The 21,484-nt window shown below is 47.5% G+C and overlaps 1 protein-coding gene across 6 annotated transcripts in view; it reads left to right on the top strand.

Annotated features, from left to right (window-relative positions):
- Wdfy4 (WD repeat and FYVE domain containing 4) overlaps positions 1–21,484 on the top strand; it is a 234,309-nt gene that overhangs the window by 75,190 nt on the left and 137,635 nt on the right. For 5 of the 6 annotated variants that reach the window (XM_011245119.3, XM_011245118.3, XM_006519277.4 and 2 more), the window contains 12 exons: positions 8,949–9,163; positions 9,958–10,052; positions 10,829–11,045; positions 11,486–11,562; positions 12,457–12,678; positions 14,095–14,273; positions 14,529–14,760; positions 15,993–16,138; positions 17,052–17,163; positions 17,571–17,761; positions 19,497–19,649; positions 20,810–20,883. In XM_011245119.3, the coding sequence (XP_011243421.1) occupies positions 8,949–9,163; positions 9,958–10,052; positions 10,829–11,045; positions 11,486–11,562; positions 12,457–12,678; positions 14,095–14,273; positions 14,529–14,760; positions 15,993–16,138; positions 17,052–17,163; positions 17,571–17,761; positions 19,497–19,649; positions 20,810–20,883 (1,913 nt within the window). The remainder of the gene's footprint in view (positions 1–8,948; positions 9,164–9,957; positions 10,053–10,828; positions 11,046–11,485; positions 11,563–12,456; positions 12,679–14,094; positions 14,274–14,528; positions 14,761–15,992; positions 16,139–17,051; positions 17,164–17,570; positions 17,762–19,496; positions 19,650–20,809; positions 20,884–21,484) is intronic. The other variant, NM_001146022.2, reaches the window with a different exon arrangement.

The raw sequence follows: 21,484 nt of genomic DNA, 5'->3' as shown, positions 1-21,484 counted from the left end.
TATAGATACGCCCCACCCCCACCCCAGCTTCAGACAACAGTGGGGGAAGTTAGCATTGTTGCTGAGTGCTGGGTGAACATTCTCAAAGTGAGGCCTGGGCCACTTGCTCTTGACCATGTTTCCCTTTTTGCAAGAGGCGTGGTCAGGAGAGAGCATTGAAATCAGTTACCCAGCCAGACCCAGGCATCTGAGAGACTGTTGTCTATCTCCACCCTGTAGTCTGACATGTGTCAAATATGCCCCAGAGACCTGAAGGCTCTGGGCAGTGTGACAGCTGTGGAACCTTCCGGCACAGCCCAATGGGACAGACAGGAGAGACATAAGCTATATGTATCTGTGAACTCGTTTGTGCCTAAGTTTGGAAATGGGTGTCATTTTCTGGAATTTGCCTGTATATTTCAAACACTTGAACTAATCACATGGGTTTCAAATAACTAAAATATTGATAGTGCTAATAGCTATGGATAGCATTAGGTGAGGTTGGGTGACTGAAAAGAGCTATTTTCTCCAACAAGGAACTTGGTAAAGATCTGTGTTTGCTACACTGCATTGTAGTGGATATTCCGGGTCTTCTGCCTTTCCTACTGATTCATAATTCTCCAGTAAAAAAATTAGGCTCTACTCAGAATCCAGGAGGCCTCTTGGGGTGGTATCTTAAGCAGAGCAAAGGAACACAATCTTACATGGAGATAAATAGGTTGAAGGACTCAGTGGGCCTGGCATGATGGGGCAGAAATTTTAGTCATCTGGGATTCATGTGGCCCAAATGGCAGATCATTTTTTTTTTATTATTATAACCTCACATTCAGCTATTCAGATTATGTCTAGGGTACAAAACTTGCAGACTTGATTTCTTGGGACCAGGGATCATGGGAATGCATTAATAAAGGCAGGTTAATAGGGAGTAGTAAGGCCTATGGCCACAGGAGAGAAATTTACCGGTGTTAAGCCATTCACATTGGACTAACGGTAACAATAGAATAAGAGCAAACGGCACCTAGCAAACCAGACACTTCCATGACCATCCATCTGTGTTTCTTCTGAGACACCAACTTCTCCTCTATCCAGTGAGCACAGCAGCATCCACTGTGAACCACAGGCTTCAGAAGACAGCCTGAAATGGCACTTGTTCTGACTCTCATTATGATGATCTGAGGAGATTGATGGAAGTGTTTCAGGCCTCAACGTCATGGTTCCCATTCAGAAAAGCAGTGGAGAGAGAATCCAGGAGGCTTTAGTGCTGTGTCCTTTCATGTGCATGCTAGGTATTCGTCTCACCTTGAACTTGTGGCTTGCATAGTTGGCTTTTGGGAGCTGAGGTCATGGCATAGACAATCCTGCAAATGTTCATTGGAAGGTAATGCAGTCCAGTCAAAGATCAGCCAACGTACGGCTGGAGTAAGAGATGGGAGGAGGAGAAGGGGAGGTTCCTGTCGGTCAGAGCAATGCATCAGTAATCACTAGGACAGAACTCAGTGGGATTACCAGGTCCATACCTGAGTCTTTTAAAGGCATATCCATGCAGGGAGGGAAAGGACAGGAGTGGAGAGTCTCAGTGATTACAGGGCACATTTTGCAATCACAATAGGGATCCAGATGACACATGGGTATTCCATTGTGGGACGAAGTGAGCCCCCACAGGCAGATGGCCAGGCTCTGAGCTTTACTCAAAGGACTCACTGGAGTCCTAGCTTGCAGCATGGCTACAGAGGGAGAGCCATTAGTCTTGCAAGTCCCTTACTCCCAAGTCTGGGTCCTGTGACATTCTCTAGGGTACTAACTGGATGTGTGACACCCTCTAGATTATGGCCAGGGGACTCAGTGATTTCTGATGTAACTATATCTTTTCCATTCTGCCTGTGATCATGTCTGATAGCCTGAGAGGGAGGCAGGAGCAGCCTTATAAAGAGAGGTTGAGTTGAATCTGCGACTGTGTGACTTCCTCTGGTTTGGGCAAAGGTGTGTGGGGGTGCAGGTCATGCAGGACTGGGGCAGAGGAGGGAGTGGTAACAGCCCTACTGCTCTTTAGATAAGATTTCCAGGGTTGGACATGACTCAACCTCACTCCTGCTCCAGACCAGCTCCTCTCAGCTCCACGGCTCCCCAGACCCAAAACTGTGCCAGAAGACAGTGAGTGTCTAAGCATTTACCAAGAATGAGGTCAATGCTGGTCTTTCAGACTTCCTAGCTCTTCAGGGCTGGCAATCTGAGGCATTCAGTGGTCTGTGCTACACTCAGACTCTGCCACAGTTGCTGAGTTGGGACAGGATCTATCAGAAAGAAGAAGCTAAGTACCTTTGCATGGTGTCCAGAGACCATCATGTTGTCACAGGTATGCCCTGTGACTTTTTGATCCCGCTCCAGGCTCTGCTCATTCTTACCTCCGGCCTTTGCACATGCTAATCCTAAATTAACCAAACACACTCTGTCCAGTTAGCTCTCTCTTCAGTATTCTTCAGCAGGTAATTGGTGGACCAATTGATTCCCATTCTTTGTCAGCTCTCTGATTGGGATGTACCTCCTATCTAGAATATTCTGTGATTGCACTTATTAGGCAGATACTGTGTATGAGGTACATAGACACTAGGGAGAAAGGATTATAGTCAGTTAGAGTTGTAGTCTCAGGCTTACAGTTTGGGGGAATCTAAAGGATGAAGTGGAGGAGAGAGGAGAGAAGGAGAGATAGTGAGAGGGAAGAATGTGAGAGAAAGGGAGAGCAATGGGGGAGGGAGAGCAGACTTGAGAGAGGAGGAGGAAAGAAAAGGGAGGAAAGGGAGGAGAGGAGAGAGGGAGAGGAGAGGGACGGGAGGGGAGGGAAGAGGGGGAGAGAAAAGGGAGGAGGGGGAGTAGGAGATAAACTGGTCACAGTGTGACATTGAGAACTGGAATTATGGATGCAGTGCTGGTTTGGGAGTGAGAAAAATGTCTTGGATGAGACCACATATAGATGCCTCTTGATGATAAGTAGGAGATCATTAAAAGGACAGGGCTGGGGCAGATATGCTCATCTTTAGGTATTAGTCAAAAGGGGGCATGGCGTTTTCAGTAGAGAGAGTTAGGCTATCCCCATACCAGAGTCAGGTGGATGAAACAGAAGAAGGGAGCAAGTGGGTATGTTAGTAATGTCTTCTCTTCTATACCTGACAAGAAGACAGTTTAAGGGAGGAGGGGATCACTTTGGCTTAGAGTTTAAGATGGCCTACAGTCCATCCTAACAGGGAACATGCGGTAAGGGGTGCATGATATATTTCATTCAAGATCAGGAAGCAGAGAGATGACAGGAAGTGACACTAGACTATAAAACCTTCAACCTCACCTTAATGACCCACCTTTTGCAGTGAGGATTAACCTCATAGGCTGTGTATGGCCATATGCTACCAAAGATAGTTAGATTGTGGCTCATCACTTACTTCAAACAAAGGATTATATTGTTTGGGGGGAGGGGGTAACATAATTATGTGGTTTGTAGACATGAACTCCGGACATGGTAACTTTGTTTTGCACCATCATGGGTGGATATGGCTGAAGGATCTAATGGTTTCACAGGCCCACTGTGGGTGGTTCCATTCCCTGGGCAGGAGGTCATGGATTGAATAACAGCAGAGAAAATGAGCCAATCACCGACATACATGTATTAATTCATTCTTCTATGTACTTGACTATGGGTGTGATCAGACCAGTTTCTTCAAGTTGCTGCTGCCTCGACTTCACTGAAAAGGTGGATGATAACCTGAAACCGTGAGCCAAAAATCTTAAGAAAACAAAATACAAAAGTTTTTCTCTCAAGAAGCTTATGTCAGTTGATTTTAACATAGCATCATAAGAAAACTAAGATACACTTAACCCAAGACCACAAACTCCCAAGCCTAGGATGCTATTGGCACAAATGAACGTGCCATGCTGTTGGGACTGTGGCAAGAGGGCAAATCTGTGCCATGGAAAGAAAGAATCAATTCTAGGTAAGCAAATGGGGGTGGGGGAGGGTGCGCAGCAGCCTATGAAGTCCTCCTCTCCCCAGAGAGTGTGCAGCCCTTCCATCCTTCTTACAATCTTTGGTAGCAAGAACAAATATCATAGAAAATATGCTACTTCCATCCCCAAATGAGAGAAAATTTCAACCAAACAACTAATCTAAATATGGATGAGTGAAAGAGCCCCTGGTTCTGTATGAGTTCTGGAAGAAGCTGACGTTGGGTGTAGTGATCTTATGCCTGTGTCATGGCAGCATTGTGGACTTATGTGTGGACACATCGGCTCCCTGAACAGGCTTAGCTCTATGAGCCCGTCTTCTGTTACTATAAGGAAGAGAATGAAATTGCTGACTTTGTTAGGGAGAGGAGATGGAAAATCTTCTGGTTGCGGTACTGGATTTAGCTCCGTTCTGGCGATGTCCTCTGGACAGATGACATTGTGGTGGAGGGAAACATGAGAGAAAGTGAGCCAATGGCTTGAAATTGGGATTCCACAGGAAATGGGTTAATTCCGGCTGGAGACCTAATCTCCAATGACACATCAATTTCCCACTAGTGTTCTTCTACTAAATATCCTACCTCATCTTACACCTCTTTCACAGTAACCAAGCTTCCAGCCCATAACTCTGTAGGGGACAAGCCACATCTAAATGATGTCACCATCCCACTGAGACTTTCTAGATCTTAGGGACTCATTGATATGGAGCAGGAAGAATGTTGAGCAGAAAGGAGAAAATGGAGGAGGAGGAGAAAGAAGAGGAGGAGGAGGAGGAGGAGGAGGAGGAGGAGGAGGAGGAGGAGGAGGAGGAGGAGGAGGAGGAGGAGGAGGAACAGCAGCAGCAACAACAACAATCACAGAAACAACCCAGGATGGAGTTTAGTCTTGACTGTTAGGTAGAGAAAGTAGAAACCGCCTTAGGACCACCTTACAATTGCTTTGTGAATTAGCTTTGAGAGTCCAACCCACCAGCCAGCCTGGTGACCCCTGATCTTACCTCATAGTCCTAATTGAAGCACCTTCCCCTTTCCTGCATTGGAAGTAGTGTGTGTTAGGGAAATCAATCCATTTGCAGAGGGAGAAACCAGACTGGCTTCCTGCTACTGCTCATATTTTCACTAAAACCCCATTTTACTGGAACCAGCATTGAAAAAAAACCCTGCACATTTTATTCAAAACAAGACAATATTGGTATTGATGGAACTGCAGCGATCATGAGGACAATCAATTGTGACTCCTCCATTATGGGGTATTGAGCAGTTTTGGAGTGAACTTGTGGCAACATTAGACAGGATCGGCATTTCCCCTTTGAAAACTTTTTCTTTTTTTCCTTTTTGCATATTTAGATTGTAATTATATGTCTCTGGTTGTTGGAAGGGAGCAAAGACACACACAAGAACAAAGCCTCTAAAGCAATAAGTAAATACTTACTGGTAACAAAAATTGAACATTGGAGACATTTCTTTTTAATTCTTATTAATAATACATTCTGATATTATTTTTGCGTCTTGCTTCATACAGCCTGTCTCCCCAACTCTCACCCCAAATTAAAAGAGCACAGTTATCAAATGACAGCCAGAGTTCTGATAGAGAGAATGGTGGTAGAGACAGGGGAATGTGTGTGTGCTGTTCACTCTCTGCCGTCTGAGTGGGGAGAAAGGAGGAGATGCAGGAAAAGACATCAGAAGAAAGATAAAGGGGAACGCGTCAGGGAAGCTGATACATTTCCACATAGAGCAGGTACCAGCAAGGACTCTGGAGGTGTTTGATACATAGTATCTCCAACATTGTTGCTTTCAGAATCTGGCCCCTGTTGGGCTAAGCGTGGGTGTCAGGAAGCTCAGACCACCTGGCAGAGATCACATTTAAACATGAAGCTGAGTATGGTCCAGAATTGGCTTGAATGTGTCCCTCAAGGGCTCGGTGGTGGAGGCTCTATTCCTACTGGAGTGGTATTGAGGTGGTGGAGCCTTTAAGAGGCAGAACCTAGAGTAAGACCCCTGGGGACACTGCGGGACACTGCCTATCTGGTGCTTCTGTTATCTCTGGCTCTCACCTTTTGATCTCCCACCCTGGCTTCTATACTTGCCATAGTACTGTCTGTCTGAATGTGACAATCAAGTAGATATGCCATAATTGGAACCAAGCAAATGCACATGTCATGCCCTTGAATCTTCAGACATACGCTAAATCGACATATATATACAGTACCAGTCATTTCACTACAATGACAGAAACCAGGCTGATGCTATCTCCTCCTAACCGTAATATCGACAAAGCAGTGACATTTTTGAATGGCAAAATCCTACTCAGCAGGAAAGTCATTAAAACCATTCTTACATACTTGTATGCCTCCCAGATTTTAAGTCAGAAGGGAACTTAAACATAGAACTTTAAAAAGCTGGAGATGGCAAGACAGCTGGCCACACAAGTCTAAGGACTTAGGCCCAATTCCCTGAGCATGAGTAATCCCAGCATTCCTCCTACTAGGAGGTGGAAAGCAGAAACCAACAACCCTGGAAGATTGTGTGCCAGGCACAGTGGGGAAAAACCAACCAACCAACCAACCAACCAACCAACCAACCAACCAAACAACCAAACAACCAACCAAACAAACCAAACCAGCAGCAAAGAGCTCCTGTCTTGAGAGAAGGTGGACAGATACTGAAGTTGTCCTCTGATCTCTGCATGTGTATTGTGGCACACCAGTGGGCTCATTCAAACAAATGACTGCTCTCTCCCCTTCCTGCTCTCTCTCTCTCTCTCTCTCTCTCTCTCTCTCTCTCTCTCTCTCTCTCTCTCTCACACACACACACACACACACACACACACACACACACACACGAGACAGGGAAAAATGAAGGGAAATTACTGAATGTCATAAGTTTGAGACAGGAGTTATAGGGGCTAGGTAGGTAAGTCTTGAGGTTGACTGTAGGAAATACTTTTTTTTAAAGATTTAGTAACTAGTGGCAAATAATATAAATACATTTCTTTCCTCATTGAAACCCATGTGCCACAAAATTGCAAGCCAGTGGAGGACCATTCTTAAGTCGTTTTTGTCCCTTAGTGACAGGAAAATAAACTTGACTATGTTTGGCACTCAGATGGCTGCACCTGGAAGATGAGGTGGTGAAGCCATTTTGAGCCTGAAACCTCCTTGCCATGTGGCTCTGAGCAATTACTTTCTCTGGGCTCAGTTTCCTCATGTGTAGAGTAGAGATGGCTATGGCATCATGATCACACAGTGCATCCATGTTGAATGCTGAGGACACATCGTAAATACCCAGGAGTTTCTGATGCCACAGGTAAAATGTGGGCCTTAAAGTAAATATCAGGTCCAGCCTCCCTTCTACCTTTAAGAGTCCATGAAGCGTGCTCAGGGCTTTGGTAAACATCGCCTCTCCCAGACACTGAATCATGTTATTTCATATCCCTCACTGTGCACAGTTAGCTTCCCGGCTTCTCATCCATATTACCTTTAGTGCATGAATCTCTTAAAAACAGGCAATGTCTGCCTTACCGGTGCAGGGCCTCCTACTCTTGAGGAATAAGTAAGGAAGGAGAGGGAGATTTCAAGGAAACCTCCGTAGAGGGTGATAGTGGCAAATGTCTGTGACTTGGTGAGACAAGATGCCAGTCTTCATGAGAGAGACATCATGGTTGGCCTTTGTATCAGCATATCCCATGGGTTGGAAACAGTAGAAATGTGTGGCCCTTGCTTCTTGTCATTATTCTCAATAGAGCAGAACCTTGATAGCACAGCATCAGCATTGTACTGAATGTCCTAAGTAGCCTAACAATGACTTAAAGCATGCAGGACGACGTTAGGGGCTAAGTGGAAACACCATGGCATTTTTTTTTTTGTAAAGGACTGTGTGGAAAATTTTTATGTAGAGGAAAATAGGGATGGCAGTGGTGCAGGGAAAGGGGCTAAGTCCTCGCTGGTATCTAGCTTCAGAGCCTAGAGGATGCTGTCCACATAAGATACGTTGTGGCATGTGTGTGTGTACAGTTGCGGATGTGCATGTGCGTATATGCATGCCTGTGTACATTTAGGTGTGTGTGTGTGTGTGTGTGTGTGTGTGTGTGTGTGTGTGTGTATGTATGTGGCACAGTGAGCTTAGGACTAAGAGAAGGCCATAGGAGATGCCAGGGTTGGAGATGGTGTGTGGAGGCAGATGCCTCAGTGTGGACCTGATGACTAGCTGCCCTGTCAGCCTTCAGGATGGCTTGAAAGATGACAGTGACAGTTTCTGCCAGAGCTAGTAGTGTTGTCCCTGTTGCTGCCTCTGCCTCTGGATCTCTGTCTCTGTCACCATCTTTGTCTCTCTGTGTTTCTATCTCTGTCTCTCTGTTTCTCCATCTCTGTCTCTCGGTCTCTGTCTCCATTTCCCCATCTTTCTCTTTGTCTCTGTCTCTCTTGTTGTGTGTGTGTGTTGTGTCTGTTGTGTGTGTTGACTCTTTCTGGCTCATTCATCTAGGTGGATCCTACCTTTTATACACGGGGCTACAAAGTAAGATGTAGAAATCCAACGAGTCAATCCAGTGAGCTTGGGGAATGTCAACTGCCTCTCTCCAGAACCAGTGGCTTCCTGATAGAAGGCCATAAATCTGTATGACTAGACTTTCCCACCCTACATAGATGCTGTAAGTCTCGATCTCGATATGAAAGTTTTAGATTTTTCAGTGTTAGCGACCAATTCAGAAAGTGTCCCCAGTTTAAATGGTTCCAACATCACATTTCTGAGGGTGATGCTGACTCCCACCTGCCGCTGTGCAGCCCATATTCTGAGTTCGTGGCTGCCCCCCAGTAACTGGCCTTACCTGGCAGGTCATCTCAGGTAAGGCTAGAATTCAGAAGAACAGCTGAGACAGGTGCTGTACAAGTGGCTGTGGTGGGCACAGGTGGCCTCGCAAAGCCACCCAGAGGACATTCTGCGTGCCCAGACTTACAGCTTGCTTTGATTGCCTCTCAGCTTTCTGAGGAGATCCAGTGCTCTGTGGCCCGCCACCTTTTGTCCCTGGTGAAATCGGAGAAGAACCGCCAGGTCATGTGTGAGGCAGGGATGCTCCGGACACTCATGACATTTTGCCCCAGGACCCTCAGCACTGGTGGCAGTGACCTGCACTCGATTCTCATCAGGATCTTTGAAAAGCTTGGATCCCAAGCCATAGAGCCAGATGTGCTAAGGTACTGCATGCACTAAGCATTAAACACCACAGAGCCCATGGCAGGATAAAAGGTGTACCGGGGACAAATGAGTCTACAGGGGCAGGCCACCCCATTCCCCCCTCCTCCATTCCAGCACCAGATGCATATGTACACAGAACAGACATAGGCTCGTCTGGGATGCTCTGGGGAATGGCGGGCTCAGGGATATGATGCTGGAGCTTAGCCCTGAGCTAAGCCCCGGATCCAGGGGACTGCAAAGAGCTGGGCTTGTAGGGGCAGTGGCTAAAGAAGCATGGAGGGAAGCAGAGGCAGGAGTCCACTGAATCCCGCACACAGGAAGAATAGAAAGGACTCAGGAGAAGGGCCAAGGATGCAGAGGAGAGACATGCACCATGCAAGAGAGGTTGAGTCTGTCAAAACCCTTACTGCCCTGGAGCAAGGCTTAGAGGATGGCTCATGTTCACACTCACCGGTCTGCTATTTAGGAGGAAACAGAGGACAGCCTCTCCAGCCAGCAGGTCTGGGACCCAGGGGCTGGAGCAACCCCTCTCAGTCATTCTCAGCCCTGCCAGATCAGGCCACCAAGCTATGCATACAGAAAATCTCTTTAGAAAGCTGTGAACAGTGTGTAGCTTGAAGGTCCCAGCTTCATTAACTCTGAGCTGGAGAAAAAGGCAGGGACACAGTTTCTACATGACTTTTGGAAAGTATGTAAGTGGAGCCATGAACCCTGGATGTCTAGGGAAGTGGTCTGTAAGAGCTTGCCTGCAACATATCTTTATTTGCCTCTCTCGATGTTATGGTGTTTATAGACAGTTCCTAGGCCTTGGAATTCGCCCACCGCGGTCAGCTGCCGTAAAAAGCCTCCATTTACCTCCTGGGCATGAAGACAATCCTGGGTGCTCAGGTGAGGAGAAAGAACAGGACAGGTTGTGGGGCTAAAGAGTTAACTTTTTTGTTGTTGTTCCTGATGGGTGATTGTTCATAAGACAGGAAAATGAGCAGGCGTGTTTTCCTGCTGCTCAGTCATGGAGATAGGGGTATACATAGGGGTGGGCGCCCTAGACAAAGATAGGATAGCATCTGTCTGACCCTTTATATCCAAGATCACAAAACAATGGTTCTGTTTCCTTTACAACCCAGGGGTACCAGGTGCTGTACTGGGCAGAGCTGGTCAGCAAATGTATTTTAAAGGTGGGACCAGAGCCTCCGTCTTCTTGTAAAGTCCACAGCTTAGGAGCAATGTGAATCACTGAGAGAGAAAGCACTGGATAATGCCCAGAGTCAAAAAGGACTGTATAGACACCCTGAATGCAAGACCAAACTGAGCACCAAGTTAAGCAAAGGCCAGCTGAAAGGCAAGGGTGGGGAGCTGGGCTTGGAGCTGTCAGCCAGAGGCAGGCTGACATGGAGGACACCACTCAAGTCAATGTGGAGCTTGTAAGGAGTGCTAGCTGGGCCAGCAAACCCAATAGCAGCTTTAGGTGCTTTGTCACTTAGACCTGGTTGTTGCCACCACTCCATGGTATCTAAACCAGCAGAGTCCAGGCTGGGGGTCCATGTGTGCCCAGTGGCTTTTGCAGGATGCTCTATCAGGCTGTGGCAGATACATCTGAGATATTGCAAAAATGGGAGAGAAAAGCACCAGGCAAGGACACATCTTTTTCTTGTGTTCTGCCTCAGGGTCATGTGCGGCTACAGCTGAGAAACCTACAGATTCCAGCCCACGTCCTGGAGGGTCTCAGGCCCTCAGGCCCTCATGGGCCTCCCAATATTCGGCCACAGCCCTCCAGACAACACTGAGCCTCATCTCCATGACCTCCCCTCGAAATCTGCAGCCTCAGAGGGCGGCCCTGACACCATCATTTGTGGAATTTGACATGTCTTCAGAAGGTTATGGGTATGGAGACCTCTTGAATATTTGGAAAATAATTTACTAATGTCTTAGTACCTCTAATGATCTATAACACTGGCTACAAAATTGTGGCCTCCACTGGTCTTTGGTGCTCAAGCAGAGATGTGTTTAAGTAGTAGATATCTCTCAACCTAACAGAGAAGAGCAGAGTGTTTAGATGCTCTGAGTGTCTATATGGAGGACTAGAGATGCCTCCTTCCTCTCTGTATCTGGTCTAGAATGTTCTCCATCTTGTGTGGTCTCTAGTGAGGATTCATTCCCTGGATTATCACACCAGCACCAACTGCTTTCTGTTCTTGGAACCTGTGGCCTAAGATGGCATATTGCCTCTGAAGTAGGATGGAGGATGGCGGCATTACAGCCCGGCAGTTGATGCAAGAGGTTGGCATGCAGCCCACTGACCTGCAATGCTTTACTATTTCCAGCTGTCTGTTTACTCCGACCTTGTCTACAGTCATGGGGACCAGCACAGAGCACTCCATCTCTGGAGGGACTGGATCAGGTAAGTATTTCTGCAGATGAGGATCCTTCAGCCTTCTCCATTGCTCATACTCCATTAGAGCAGGTGTTCTACTCATCTTTGCATGGGCTCAAAGCCAGGGGCTCAGGTAGCCTTGACAACTATAAGATGCAGTGTCTGAGTCTGAGCCATTCATTGTACGGGAGCCTGGGATAGGCTGAACTGCAGCATCAGATGCTGTCAGCTTTTGCTAGAGAGGAGTGTAAGCTCCTCCATCAGGAGGAGGCAAATCCATGGTACATGGCTTCTGGACATTAGCTTAGAGCCTGGGCAGGCTTTTCAAAGGATGGTACTACACTTAGAAAACATTAGACAGGGCAGTGTAAGTTCCCAGAGGTGCCTGAGCCCAGCATCTCCCTATTATCAAAACCAGGTCCCAACTTTCAATGAGAACATGGTTGGTCTACCAGTTCAGGACAAACTTCCTTTCTGTGGGTGGTACCAAGTGTGCTAACACGGCTGCTGATACTGGGCTAGTGGGAACAGTGGCCCCGCCGGGACTGCAGAGCCTGCTCAGACATGAGAAGACAAGAGGTTTCCTTGGAGTAGGTTATTTCTTTACCTTGGATTCAGTTGAGCTAGTGTTCTCACCTCAATGGAACTGACTTTCGATCAGTTGCAGAAGGCCAGCTATTGTGAAGCCTCAGGGACCTGGCTTTGATAATAGGGAGGTGCTGGGCTCAGGCACCTTATCCTGGTATGAATCGTGAGGTGCGTCCTGGCACTTGGTGGAGTTGGCCTGAGTGTGGAGCATGGAGCAGGCCAGATGCAGTGCTGTAGGCAGCCAGCGAGGTGGAGTCAGAGCAGCGGCCTGGGGTCTCAGCACACTTCCTTGGTAGGACAGAGTGCCAAGCTCTGCTTCTGTTCTCCCCGCAGGAGCTCCCAGGCCGTTCCCTCCGCCTGGAGGTCTCACCTTCTCCTGTTGGTTTCTGATCAGCCGGCAGGCCAATGTCATGGAGGGCCACCCACTGCGCTTCCTAACCCTGGTGCGCCACCTGGCCAGGACAGAGCAGCCCTTTGTCTGCTTCTCCATCAGCCTCTGCATGGATGACCTCTCCTTGGTTGTGTCCACAGAAGAGAAAGAGTTCCAGCCCCTGGGTAATGCCTTGGGGATTGATCCGAAGCTTGCATGGGCCATTCCTGGGGAGTGGGGCTGAGCCAGATGTTGACATGGATGTACCTAGAAGCTTGGGGACTTCCTGTAGCTCTTCATCTTTTGAAATTGCACCCTTGGCTTTCATATGTGGTAAAATGTCTATGAAATATTTGCAGTGTGCCACTGTGATCTGGGCCCTGTATGGCTCTAAAATGCATGCTCACTGGCTTTCGAGAATACTAGTTCTGCCCGGGCAGGAGGAAGACTGTTGGAACTTAGGGTTCGCCTCACTGGAACACGAGCTACATCATCAGAGCAAGGTCTAGGAAGGATAGGCTCAACTGAGTTGGAGCTGAAGTGGCCCTAGACCTGTCCACAAATAACCCAAATCCACAGGGCTCACAGGCATTCTGTACGGCAGGTTGCTAACTCTGAGTGCCCCAGGAGCCTGATGCTGGCTATGCCCTTAAAACTTCAGCATATGCTCACAGTCAGCTATTGGATGGATCACAGGGCCGCCAATGGAGGAGCTAGAGAAAGTAACCAAGGAGCTAAAAGGATCTGCAACCCTATAGGTGGAACAACATTATGAGCTAACTAGTACCCCGGAGCTCTTGACTCTAGCTGCATATGTATCAAAAGATGGCCTAGTCAGCCATCACTGGAAAGAGAGGCCCATTGGACACACAAACTTTATATACCCCAGTACAGGGGAACGCCAGGGCCAAAAAAATGGGAATGGGTGGGTAGGGAAGTGGGGGGGAGGGTATGGGGGACTTTTGGGATAGCATTGGAAATGTAATTGAGGAAAATACGTAATAAAAATATTAAATATTAAAAATTAAAAAAAACAGCATACTCTCAAGCTCACTTGCCTCATGACTAAGCCTAGATCTCAGCCATCACTCCTAGGCCAAGGCTAAGAGTCACTGCCTCGCAGCTAAGCATATGGAAGGCCCTGAGAATGGCCACATTCTTGGCACACAGCCAGGCTGCTTGAGTCCTCCTTCTCAGGTAACCTGACACAGACTGTCACCCTGGTACTCAGTGGACAGTGCTTGGCTGAAGCCTGCTGGAGCTGACCTTGGGTCGTTGGATTAAGCTCTCTGCCTGGGAGTAATAAGTGGGAGCAATGGCAGCACCTTATCTTGCAGGACAGTGGGCTTGTTAAATGAAGTATTGCTTGTAGCTGTGCTTGACTAGTGTCTGATACAAAGTCCAAGCTCAGCAAGTGATGGGGACAGTTTTTTTTTTTTGTTTTTTTTTGTTTTTTTTTAAGTGAAAGTAAGTGTCTGGTCTATAGCTCCACAGGATGTAAAGTCCACATGGGCTGACCAGGAATCTTTCCATCTCTAGTGCCTTTGGGTCTGTGTTATACGACGCATCATGTGACATTCAGTGTTTGTTCTCTTCTGCAGATGCCATGGAGCCTGAGGATGAGGCAGAGCCCTCTGCAGGCCGCCAGCTCCAGGTCAGGTGCAGCCAGCTGCTGACATGTGGTCAGTGGTATCACCTGGCTGTGGTGGTCAGCAAAGAAATGAAGAGGAATTGCAGTGTTACCACGTACCTGGATGGGCAAGCCATTGGTTCAGCCAAGGTCAATGTCAGAGCTGAGCTGTTGCCTTCATAGGATCTGCTAATTAATCGTTTGCCCATTTTTCTTGTTATCTGTGTGTGTGCGTGTGTGTGCACATGCATGCTTGTGTATGTTTATGCGTGTGTATCTTTACAACGTTTTAGATAAAATTGATTTTAGTGAGAGTGACATGGCTCATGACGCTGTATCACTAACTATTACTTCCATCAGTTCTGGGGCTAAGTGCCTCTCCCTCCCTCTGTCCTGTTTGAACAGATGTTGTATATTCAGGCCTTACCGGGGTCTTTTTTTTCAATGGATCCCTCATCATTTGTGGATGTTTATGGCTATATTGGGACCCCCAGAGTTTGGAAACAGAAATCATCGCTAACCTGGCGTCTCGGGCCTGCATACCTCTTTGAAGAAGACATATCAGCGGATACTCTAGCACTTATTATCAAACTCGGCCCGAGGTACTGTGGTAACTTTCAAGCTGTGCACCTTCAAGGTATGGCATGCTTTGATTTATAATGATTCTGCCAGTATTAGTTTTTAAGTGGGCACCCAGTTATTTATAGCATATTTATAAGGAATAAACTCAGCACAGGTCAATCATGAGGGAAGGCCTTTGTAATTGGATCATTATATATTTACAACCCAAGAGAAACTGTCATAGAAGAGGAAATGACAATATCCTTTAGATTTCGACTCCACAGCACCTAATGGAGGAGGGTCGGTGAGCAATGCCATCAGCAAAGAAAGGGAGGGGATTGAGATAAATAAGTTACATTCCTTTTAATGAAGACGCTTTTTAACTAAAGTATACCGTTGTCTTCAATTATTAAACAGGCAGACAGCAGCCCCATTTTCTTTATTGATTGTTGGCTGTTCAAGCAAGGAGCTTGCTCTCTGAGCTCTGCCAGGTCTAGGGGGGTCAGTTCCCATCTGGAAAGAAAGACAAATGCATCGGAGTGAAGGCCTTGTGTGTGGCCAAGGGCGATTGAGTGCTGCTGAGTGCTTGAGTTTCCAGGACCAGGTCCTGTGCGAACTTCATTTCCTGCAGCAAATGGCATTGACCAGAGCAGCTTGGTCAGGTCTGGAGTCCGGTGCACTCACTCTGTAGTTGCACAGTGTTGGTCTAGTAGAGCTTTGCTGCCAGTCCTCTGGGGACCAGAGTGCTAATGCTAACTGGGATGTTCACAGTAGCAGTGCAGCTCACAGTAACTAACTCTGTAGCTCATAGGTCTGTCAGCCCCATTCACTTCCTCCTTGAGAAAATGTTACTTAGTAGCTTAGAAGTGAACTGATAGATTTGATAGAGGTTTCTACTCTGGTTGGTCCACACCTGAAACTCCTTTCTTTTCTAGAAGATTCCATCTTGAGAGAATGCTTTAAGTGTATTTGTTATTGTTTTGGCTTATCTTTGTCTTTTTAGAATCTCACTGTATAGACCAGGCTGGTCTCAAACTCCCAGAGATCCATTTGCCTCTGCCTCCCAAGCACTGGAATTAAAGGTGTGCACTACCACACCTGGTCCTGCCCTCATTTTTATATTAAGTATCAGAGAAGCACTGGTGGGGGTAAAATGTATCACACACACACAAATATGTAAAATGTAGCGACAGGAAGACATCCTCCAGGGATCATGTTGCTGTGTGGCAGCAGGTATTTCATGGTTGTAGGGTCAATTTCTTTCTCTGTCTAGAGAGGTTAGAACTGACTAAAAATATGCTGTTGTAGGAGAAGACCCAGATGGCGAAGCCACGCCCCTCATCGCGGAGGAAAGGGTTTCCTTTGGTCTTTATGTACCCAGCTCTTCTATCACAAGCATAATGAACATCAGAAACACCTACAATGAGGTGGACAGCCGCTTGATCGCCAAGGAGGTACAGTTTCCTCCAACCCCCACCCCATTCTTCCCCAAGGCAAACATCACCGTGTGCCTTTCTTCGGCTTCCAGGGCTCCAGGAACTATCCTGTGCTTGCTCATTTGTGGATGGATAGATACATGCACACCACACGTCTCCCTTCATTTGCTTGGACACAGCCTGCTCCCACACCAGGACCAAAGCTTTTCTTTTAAAGTTGCTTAGAGAGGAATATGTGTCCTCTTCCTGGTGAAGAGCTCTGAATACTTTTCAATATCATTTTGATTTTGGAAACTCCACTACTGACCTTTGCTTTGGACTCCACTGTTCAACCAACTCTGAAAAGTGGCCGAGTGGCTGTAACTTTGTTTTTAAAGTGTCCTTACAGAATAACAAGCAAATGCTTGTGCAAAGAGATTCACCATTTCCTAATTCTTGCATAAATATCTCTTTTGGGTTGAGTGCAGAACTCTTCATTTTCATGAGCAGAGAGGCCCAGGGGTCAGCATTGAGGCCCTGACATGCACCAACGTTGTGTCTTGATAAAGGAAGGCAGACTTCCTTTCCTCCTGGGTCTCTGGAATAAGTAGTGGAAGCTGGGTCTCTCAGAGCTTGGACAGAGAAGATCTGGCACTAGTGTTTCTCGGTTGCTGTCACTGGGCTCCTCCTACCCCATGGCTTCCTCTTGGGGAGCAGGAGTGGAATGCGATTGTGTGTTTACAGCTGACTCCCAGGCAATTGGGCCACAGTGAGGAAGTGGAACAGTGATCCTACACATTAGCTTCTGCCCACAATGCTGTCTCATCCACTAATTGTCACATGTAGAATGCCCCCAGCCTTGGGCCTCTGGATGTCTATCCTCTAGGGGCTCCTGAACAGCACCCTTCTTTCCCAGGGATTTTGTAGCACTAATTGCTGTCATTTCCTCTAGATGAATATTTCCTCCCGTGACAATGCCACACCTGTGTTCTTGCTGAGAAACTGTGCCGGGCACCTCTCAGGGCCTCTGCGGACTCTCGGGGCTGTTGCTGTGGGCCAGTTAGGTGGGTCAAGCACTAGACTCTGCTTTGCTTTGGGGAGGAGGGCTTGTGCATTCTAGCCCTCTGGGGGTGGGAGACAAGATGGATTGTACTGGGGAGGTCTTGTGAGAAGGGCCGGACTGAGAACAAGCCCAGCCTGAGAGTGACCAAAGAGTACAACTCAGTCAGATTACTGCTTCTGGCTGATGAGCTCAGTGTGGCCTGTGAGCAGGACCCATGGTTGTATTGTCTGAGTGAAAGCAGCAGACCTATTGCCAAGACTTCTGGAGATCCAGTCTCTCTTTCCAGCCTATCCTGTTGCATGAGACTTCTCTGGCTGTACATGGGCATAGATACAGGCAACTGCCAGGAGTGCTGTATCACAGTACTGCTGGGACATACTGATGACATGTCTTCTTTGGCTCCCTCAGGGGTAAGGGTGTTCCATTCCAGCCCTGCTGCCAGCAGCCTGGACTACATTGGAGGACCTGCCATCCTCCTAGGCCTCATCTCCCTGGCAACAGATGACCACACCATGTATGCAGCTATGAAGGTCCTGCACTCGGTCCTGACCAGCAATGCCATGTGTGATTACCTGATGCAGCACATCTGTGGGTACCAGGTAATCCTGCCCTCCTGGCTGACCCTGTAGCTTCCCAAAGAGGTGCCATCCCCAGGATATGCCTGCCTCTTTTGCCCCAGTAGGTCGGAAGTGACTTCTGGGAAAGAGTGTCCCAGCAAGCCTTGCATTCCCCATGACCTTGATCACCCCAGATGGAGACTGTTGAGTGATTCATTGACAGACATGCTGCTGCCTACAGTTCATCGCAGAGGAGGGCCTGGTGACAGTCAGCACAAGGAGCTCTGTCTAGACCAGATTGCTTATCAGTCTGCTGCTGTAGCGTTCTCCTTGATGATTCCAGAATCATTTAGGATTGACCCATTCTGCCTCCCTCACAGGGGATGAGAGTCTGTATTATAGACCCAGACTGGTTTGAAATCCTGCCTCATCTTCTACCTTGTTATTCAACCTTTGAAAGAATTATTTACATCTGCTCAGTCTCCGCACCTGAAGAGCTGGGCTTTCATCCCTCTTGTCTCTTGGCTTATAATGAGGATGGAAAGACTTCATACAATTGATGGGGCTCAGATTCTAAGCCTGACTAGGAGCCAGTGCTCAGTTAACATTAGCTGCTTTGAGTTCTTAACCTCCTTGTGACAGTTCTCTCGTGTACAGGACAGGATGACTAGCCGACATGCAGATAGGGATGATTGTGTGAATTGTGTGTATGCAGGGGACTTAGAAGAGCGTCCATTCACAAAAGTTGCTGCAAATGTGCTTACAGCCTTGCCACGGCTATCTGCAATAGATGAGATCAGATCTTGCCCTCCAGTAACTTCCTGCCTGGTAGGGCCATGGCTTTGAGAGGAACCACAGGAAGAAGAGCCAGCTCTTAGGTCTTAGTTGGGGGAAGAAGGAGGTCAGATTGCAGATGTGTCAAAAAAAAAGTGAGCAGAATGGGGTGAAAAGATGTCGCACATTTGCTGATCACAAGCATCTCTTTCAGAGGGCATGTTGGAAGACCAACAGGAGTGTCTTGGGAGAACAGGGACAGAAAGTAGACTTTGTCAGAATCAGAAATAGGAAATTGGATTGTGTACACCGTGATCTGAGTCCCAAAGGGATGGGTGGCAGCTCAGATGTCAGCAGGGGGCTGGGTAGCCTGGGTTTTTATATCTCTAAGATCAGGAGGGCGCAAAGCTTTCTGGGAAGCATCTTTCTCAGTTCTGAGATGTATTTTCAGAAACAAGAGTCTTGGTCCCAGCGTCTCCATCCTAGAGTGGATGCTGCCCGTGCTCACCTTAGGGCAGGATAGAATGACACAGCCTGACCTGAGGCTGTGTGATCTGGGTGTGGGCCTGTGGTGGCTTCCTGACAGTGCTGCAGCACTGAGGAGAGGCTGCAGTAATGGATATATAGACCCAGTAAGAGACGAGGAAAGCACAGAGACACGAGGCGCGAGGTAACATCTCGTAAGCCCAGTAAAACAGGCACAGAAAACGAAGGGGCACAGATACTGGTGTGGGTGTCGCTTGTGAGAACATAGAATGAAGGATGGCAGTCCCAGAGAGTAGGGGGTGTGGTCTGAGGGCAGTGGGGGTGGTCTGAGAACATGGGGTGTGGTCTGAGAGCAAGGGGTGTGGTCTGAGGGTAGGGGGTGTGGTCTGAGAGCAGGGAGTGTGGTCTGAAAGCAAGGGATGTGGTCTGAGAACAGGGGTTGTGGTCTGAGAGCAGGGGCCCTGTAGGAACTAACAGTACAGGAGAAAGAATCCCACTGTGCATGTCACCTTTCCAGATCTTAGCCTTTCTCCTGCGGAAGAAGACATCCTTTCTAAACCACCGCATTTTCCAGTTGATCCTCTCAGTGGCTGGCACAGCGGAGCTGGGTTTCAGGCCGTCTGCTGTCACTAACATGTGTATCTTCCAGCATGTGCTCTGCAATTTTGAGGTAAAGCAGAGACTGGCCCCTAGGCCTTCGGGAATATGTGTGTAAGAGAGTAAAACACAATAATACTGGTGTTTCACCTTCCTTCTTAGTCTGATTAAGACCGGGATGGGGGGTGGGGTGGGAGAATCACAATAGCTTTGGAGCACAGAAACCTGGGTTTACAGTTCAGCCCTGCTGTCTCTGATGTGTATCACCTTAGGGTGTGTCTTGATCACTCTGATCCTCCTTATTCTTTTGAGATAGTCTTGGTATATAACCCAGGCTGGCTTTGAACTCATGCTCTAAGAGGATCCTGACTCAGCCCGTTTAGTGCTGAGCTTCCAAGCAGGTGTCGCTATGCCTTGATCCATTACACTTGTTTATGAAACTTACATTATTTCTTCTTTGCAAGCTGTCATACGGGTTAAAGACTCATATATATTTATGTGTGTGTGTGTGTGTGTATGTGTGTGTGTGTGTATAATGTCAGTATATATATATATATATATATATATATATATATATGCACACACACCACACACATACACATATACTACACACATACACACACACACACACACACACACACAGAGAGAGAGAGAGAGAGAGAGAGTCTTGGACAGGATCCTGACCCTGTGAAGAACCATCTATGTATAAGAATTAAAGATAATATCCCAGTCCCTTTGGACGGTGTTTGCTGTTCCCAGTGTTCTTTTAAAGAATGACCTGAGAGGGAGAGATGGGGATACTGGCCAAATGGAAGGATCAACAGATCTCTGGATGTACCAACCCATTCCATTTACTGGGCAGCATTTACTGGATGCCTACAGCACCCAGGTATTGACCATGTCCTGGAGATTCAATGATGTCCAAGATCCAGGCCCTTGTTAACTCCAGAAGGGCCAAAAGGACAGTTTGTCATCTCCTGTCAATGCTGCAGAGAGGCAGACATAGGGACCAGGAGTTCTGGGATATGATTACAAAGTTCAAATGGTGAAGGCCTTGGCAAATAGAGGGCACATTGCAAATGCTCCAGCTTGTGCACAGCCCTGCGAGAGATGTTTGAGATTCTCTTTAGAGATGCTCCCTTTGTCTGCTAAGTGTCAGGTGCTAGTCTTAGACTTAGTGGACCCCGTGACACACATGGCTTGGCCTTAACCCATGTTTGTTCTGTCTTCCAGCTCTGGACAAACACTGCAGACAACCTGGAGCTCACGCTCTTTTCTCATCTCCTGGAGATCCTGCAGTCACCAAGGTTGGCTGGGTTTCAGTAGCCGGGACTTAGAACTAACGCCTTCAAACAAAGGATATGGGTTAAAGGGACCGGAGAACTAGTGGTATTATCTACTAGTTCCCAGAATGCTGGTCACCACCCACCCCTGTGGGGCACCAGTTGGATAGCTCTTTCTCCTTTGACAAACTTGAATCTCAGTGGTATAGGTGTTGGGAAATCAGAGGCCTATAGCCTCAAGGACTAGTCCAAAATTAGGTCAACTGGAGCTCAGCAAGTGACAAATATAGCCTGCAGAAGAGATGTCTGCTGTAGGTCCTAACTTGTTTTCTGTACATTGTTTCTGTAATTGACCTCTCCGAGTGATTTGAACCATTCACTTGGAGTTGAAAATGGAAGACATAAAAGCTCCAAATTTTTAATGAAGGAAGAATGCATGGAGGAGTAGGGATGGAAGAAGAGGGGGCTGGAGGAAGGCAGTTAAGAGCTTCCTAAGTGTAAGTGAAGGATGCTGAGGTACCACATGAACATCCCCTCTGCCTTCTCTGCCTTGTTTTAGCCTGTACTGCTCCACTTGGACAGACATTCTTCTGTGACAGCTGGGTGGCCTTGGGACACCTCCCTG

The sequence above is a fragment of the Mus musculus genome, chromosome 14, assembly GCF_000001635.26.
Source record: "Mus musculus strain C57BL/6J chromosome 14, GRCm38.p6 C57BL/6J".
Taxonomy (NCBI): domain Eukaryota; kingdom Metazoa; phylum Chordata; class Mammalia; order Rodentia; family Muridae; genus Mus; species Mus musculus.
The sequence above is the reverse complement of the archived record's forward strand: the minus strand, read 5'-3'. Positions and strand labels throughout refer to the sequence as shown.